We start from the raw sequence: 3,232 nt of genomic DNA on the forward strand, positions 1-3,232 counted from the left end.
TTCAGCATGGGGGTGAGTAGAAAATGAAGGCTAATCATGTTTTGGGTGTACTATTCCTTTAAGTCAGCCTCTAGCACCCGCAGTTTCTTTGTGTCTAAAATATATTCTAAAATCTTCTGACCATTTGCAGTTTTTACTATTGAGACATTTGACCAACTTCCTTTTGCACCATTGGAAGGAGATGTGTAAAGATGTGGAAAAAAGCCCAGGGAACCTTAATAGAGAATATTGTATCATGATCTATTTGAAATGCTATGAGGTTTTGAATGAAATCCGGGAGGATGTACCAGTAAACATAAAACGGGTCATGATTGGATCTTTAACCGGCATAAGGATCCAAACACACAGACAAATCACCACAAATGGTGACCAAGATGTAAAGTCTACTTTCCTCCAAGGCTGCAGCTCTTAAACCAATAAAGATGTACGCTCCAACACTGAGGAATGTTGGAAAAGTCAGAGATGTGTCCTGTTTTATAGAGTATAAATTAGTTTGAAGGCTTGCTAATCTTAAACATCAAAAGAAAAATGCCTGAAACCAATCAATACACAATATTTTTAATATAGTATATTTTCTCCTTAGATGGTTTTGACATAAAAAAAAAAAAAAAAAAAAAAAAAAGAAAGGACTCAACAAGTCTTTACCATCCCATTAAGATTTTAACTCTCTTTTGTTCAGTCATTCTTTGCTTTAGTATCAAAATGCAAACTGATGCAGACCAGTAAAGCTGAGCTTACCCAGTCTGGCTACTGCAGATTTTCTTCTACTTCTTAGGTTTCCTGGCATTTTTTCCCCCTCTAGCAGGCACCATTAACATGGCCACCATCTGTACGGCTGCCAGGAAAGCAGGAGATCAAAACCACCTTTTTAATGCAGACTGCAGCAAGTTGTAATAATGACCTCAGTTTCCATTAAGCTGGCCGCCTGCTGGTAAAAAAAAAACTTTGAAATTAGATACAATCGGGTTCTTTCCTGAAGGAGCTTTTAACAAAGTATGGAAAAAGATGCAATGGAGAGAATATAGCTCCACATTTTCACATTTTACAAACAATGGTAGGATTTTCAAACAGTTTTGATTATTTTCTTTGGTAATTCAGATTTTGTCTTAATTCAATTAGGAAAGAAACCATGTTTATTTTTAAGACCAGGCTTAACATTTTCTTTCTGATAAAGCTTGTAGTTAGAGAGTTCAGGTTATTCTGAGCTTTCTCTATAGTTGTGCTGCTATAGGCTTAAGCTGCTGTAGGACATGGGGACCTCTTTCCATCCTTCTACATCTACTATTAAAATCTGCAGTACTTGTTAGTTCAACCCCTAACTTTATCGTCTTTAGCAGCGTCAGCTGGGCTTGTTCTGTTTGGCTGTAACTCCATACTGGAATTAAATACCTCTGCATCAACATCAGCACCTCTGATTATAGATGATAGAGTCTGGCCTGTTTTTTCAGTGTTTAGTCATGTTTCTCTTCTAGATGTAGCTATGAGAACAGTTTTTACTGTGACTGACTGGATGTACTCTCCTTCATCCCTTTTGAAATGAAAACTGGCTCAGAGCTCGATTAACTGTTTCTTTCCCAGACAGAGCTGCCCATGGAGCTAGTTTTCCATGAGCTTTTCTAGCATAGAAAGAATTTATAGATCAGTGCATCTATGTTCCTTTTTTATATCTGCTTCTGTCTCCTTGAACCCCAGTTTGCCGGTCACACGTCTGGTTCTGCTGGGGGTCTCGGTCTGTTAAAAGGGAGTTTTTCCTCTCTGCTGTTGCTGTATGCATGCTCAGTGTAAGGAATTGCTGTAGCATCAACAACACAATGCAAGCAATTGCTTACCGACACAAAAAAATCCTGCAAAGTTGATGACTGAATGCAATCAGCGGTTGTTCCTTAGATAGAAAACTTTGACCCAATTTGACTGCATGATCTGGTTTCATTGTTTCTAAAAAGAACCTTAAAATGACGTGTATTGTGAATTGGCGTTATATAAATAAACTGAATCCAATTAGAAATGGTGAAAAGCAAAGTGAAGCAAACTTTAGTTTACACAAAAAGAAATTTTAAAGCCAAAAAGTTGCAGACATGAGGTCATTTTTATCTTGCTGCTTTCTTTATTCCAAGTTTCATAAAGCTGAGGTCTGTTTTACGTTTATTGGTCCAGGTCCATCTACTCGCTGCTCCTTATCAGCACAGCTGCATTTCATCCTGCATCCATCTGTTCTCCCTCCCCTGCCCCCTTTATATCTGGCTCATTTATCCTCTTTGCTATTTGGTCATCTCATCTCTGTGGGCTTTTTGTTGATTCCTTTATCAGCCTCTTGCCTTAATGATGCCATTCTGCTCCTAATTGCTTACATGATTCACGCTGTTCCACTGGCCAGAAACCTCCATATGCACGTGGGAAACATGAGTCTCTCCTGTCCTGTTGTCGGTTTCCTGCAAACAAACACCAATGTTTGAGAGTCTGCAGAAGATAAACCATAAGAACGTTTGTTTAGATAAAGATGATGCATCAAATTTGGTTTTTAACAAACTCAAATGTTCTGTCTGACCTTGTCAGTTCGATCCAGGACTCGAGTCTCCCCATCGCTGCCTTTTACAGTCTTTCTGGTCTGGGTATGGTAGCTGGGCGGCAAATCCAGAGAGGATGAGGAGAATTTAGCACTTTCATTAGACATCTGTTGGAGACAGTACAAAGAGATGTTAAACTATAGAACTTTCCTCCCTCATTTTAGGCATCTTTTTTCTTCTTTTTGTAGCTGAAAGAAAGAAGACAGTCTCTATACTGTAGGTCTAATCAAAAGGGCAAAAGTCTGCAAAGTTGCGGCTTCACGACTGATTTTTGAGGTCAGAGGTCGTAAACTGCAGGCCTTGAGGTCTGGCTTCCTACAACTGTTAGATCTGCTTTATAAACAGACATATAATCAGTGGTGTTAAAAGTACACACATTTGTTACTTAAGTATGTAAGATGGGTAACACCACAGTAAAGTCTGCTTGGTAATAAAACAATGGCAGAAAATAGAAAACAACAGTTCAAGACGACTTGGATTTTATGGTCTTTCTGTAATATAAAAAAAAAAGCACAAAAATAAACTTCAAAGAAACGTTTTCTATTTTTGCTTAGATGATAAAGGTTTAAAAATTTCAAATTGGATAGACCGTGATTAAAAAAAAAGTAATTTAACCAAACCTGACCTTAAATTTCAATATGGCTGCTTTCCATACAAAACCAACAAAA

General features: G+C 37.9%; 1 protein-coding gene across 1 annotated transcript in view; it reads right to left on the minus strand.

Annotated features, from left to right (window-relative positions):
• LOC107098026 (dickkopf-related protein 3-like) overlaps positions 1-3,232 on the minus strand; it is a 12,887-nt gene that overhangs the window by 6,632 nt on the left and 3,023 nt on the right. Inside the window, exons 2-3 of the mRNA XM_015395450.1 lie at positions 2,546-2,671; positions 2,349-2,429 (exon numbers count right to left, since the gene is read on the minus strand). Of these exons, the coding sequence (XP_015250936.1) occupies positions 2,349-2,429; positions 2,546-2,671 (207 nt within the window). The remainder of the gene's footprint in view (positions 1-2,348; positions 2,430-2,545; positions 2,672-3,232) is intronic.

This window comes from Cyprinodon variegatus, unplaced genomic scaffold (assembly GCF_000732505.1).
Source record: "Cyprinodon variegatus isolate N-32 unplaced genomic scaffold, C_variegatus-1.0 Scaffold741, whole genome shotgun sequence".
NCBI lineage: Eukaryota > Metazoa > Chordata > Actinopteri > Cyprinodontiformes > Cyprinodontidae > Cyprinodon > Cyprinodon variegatus.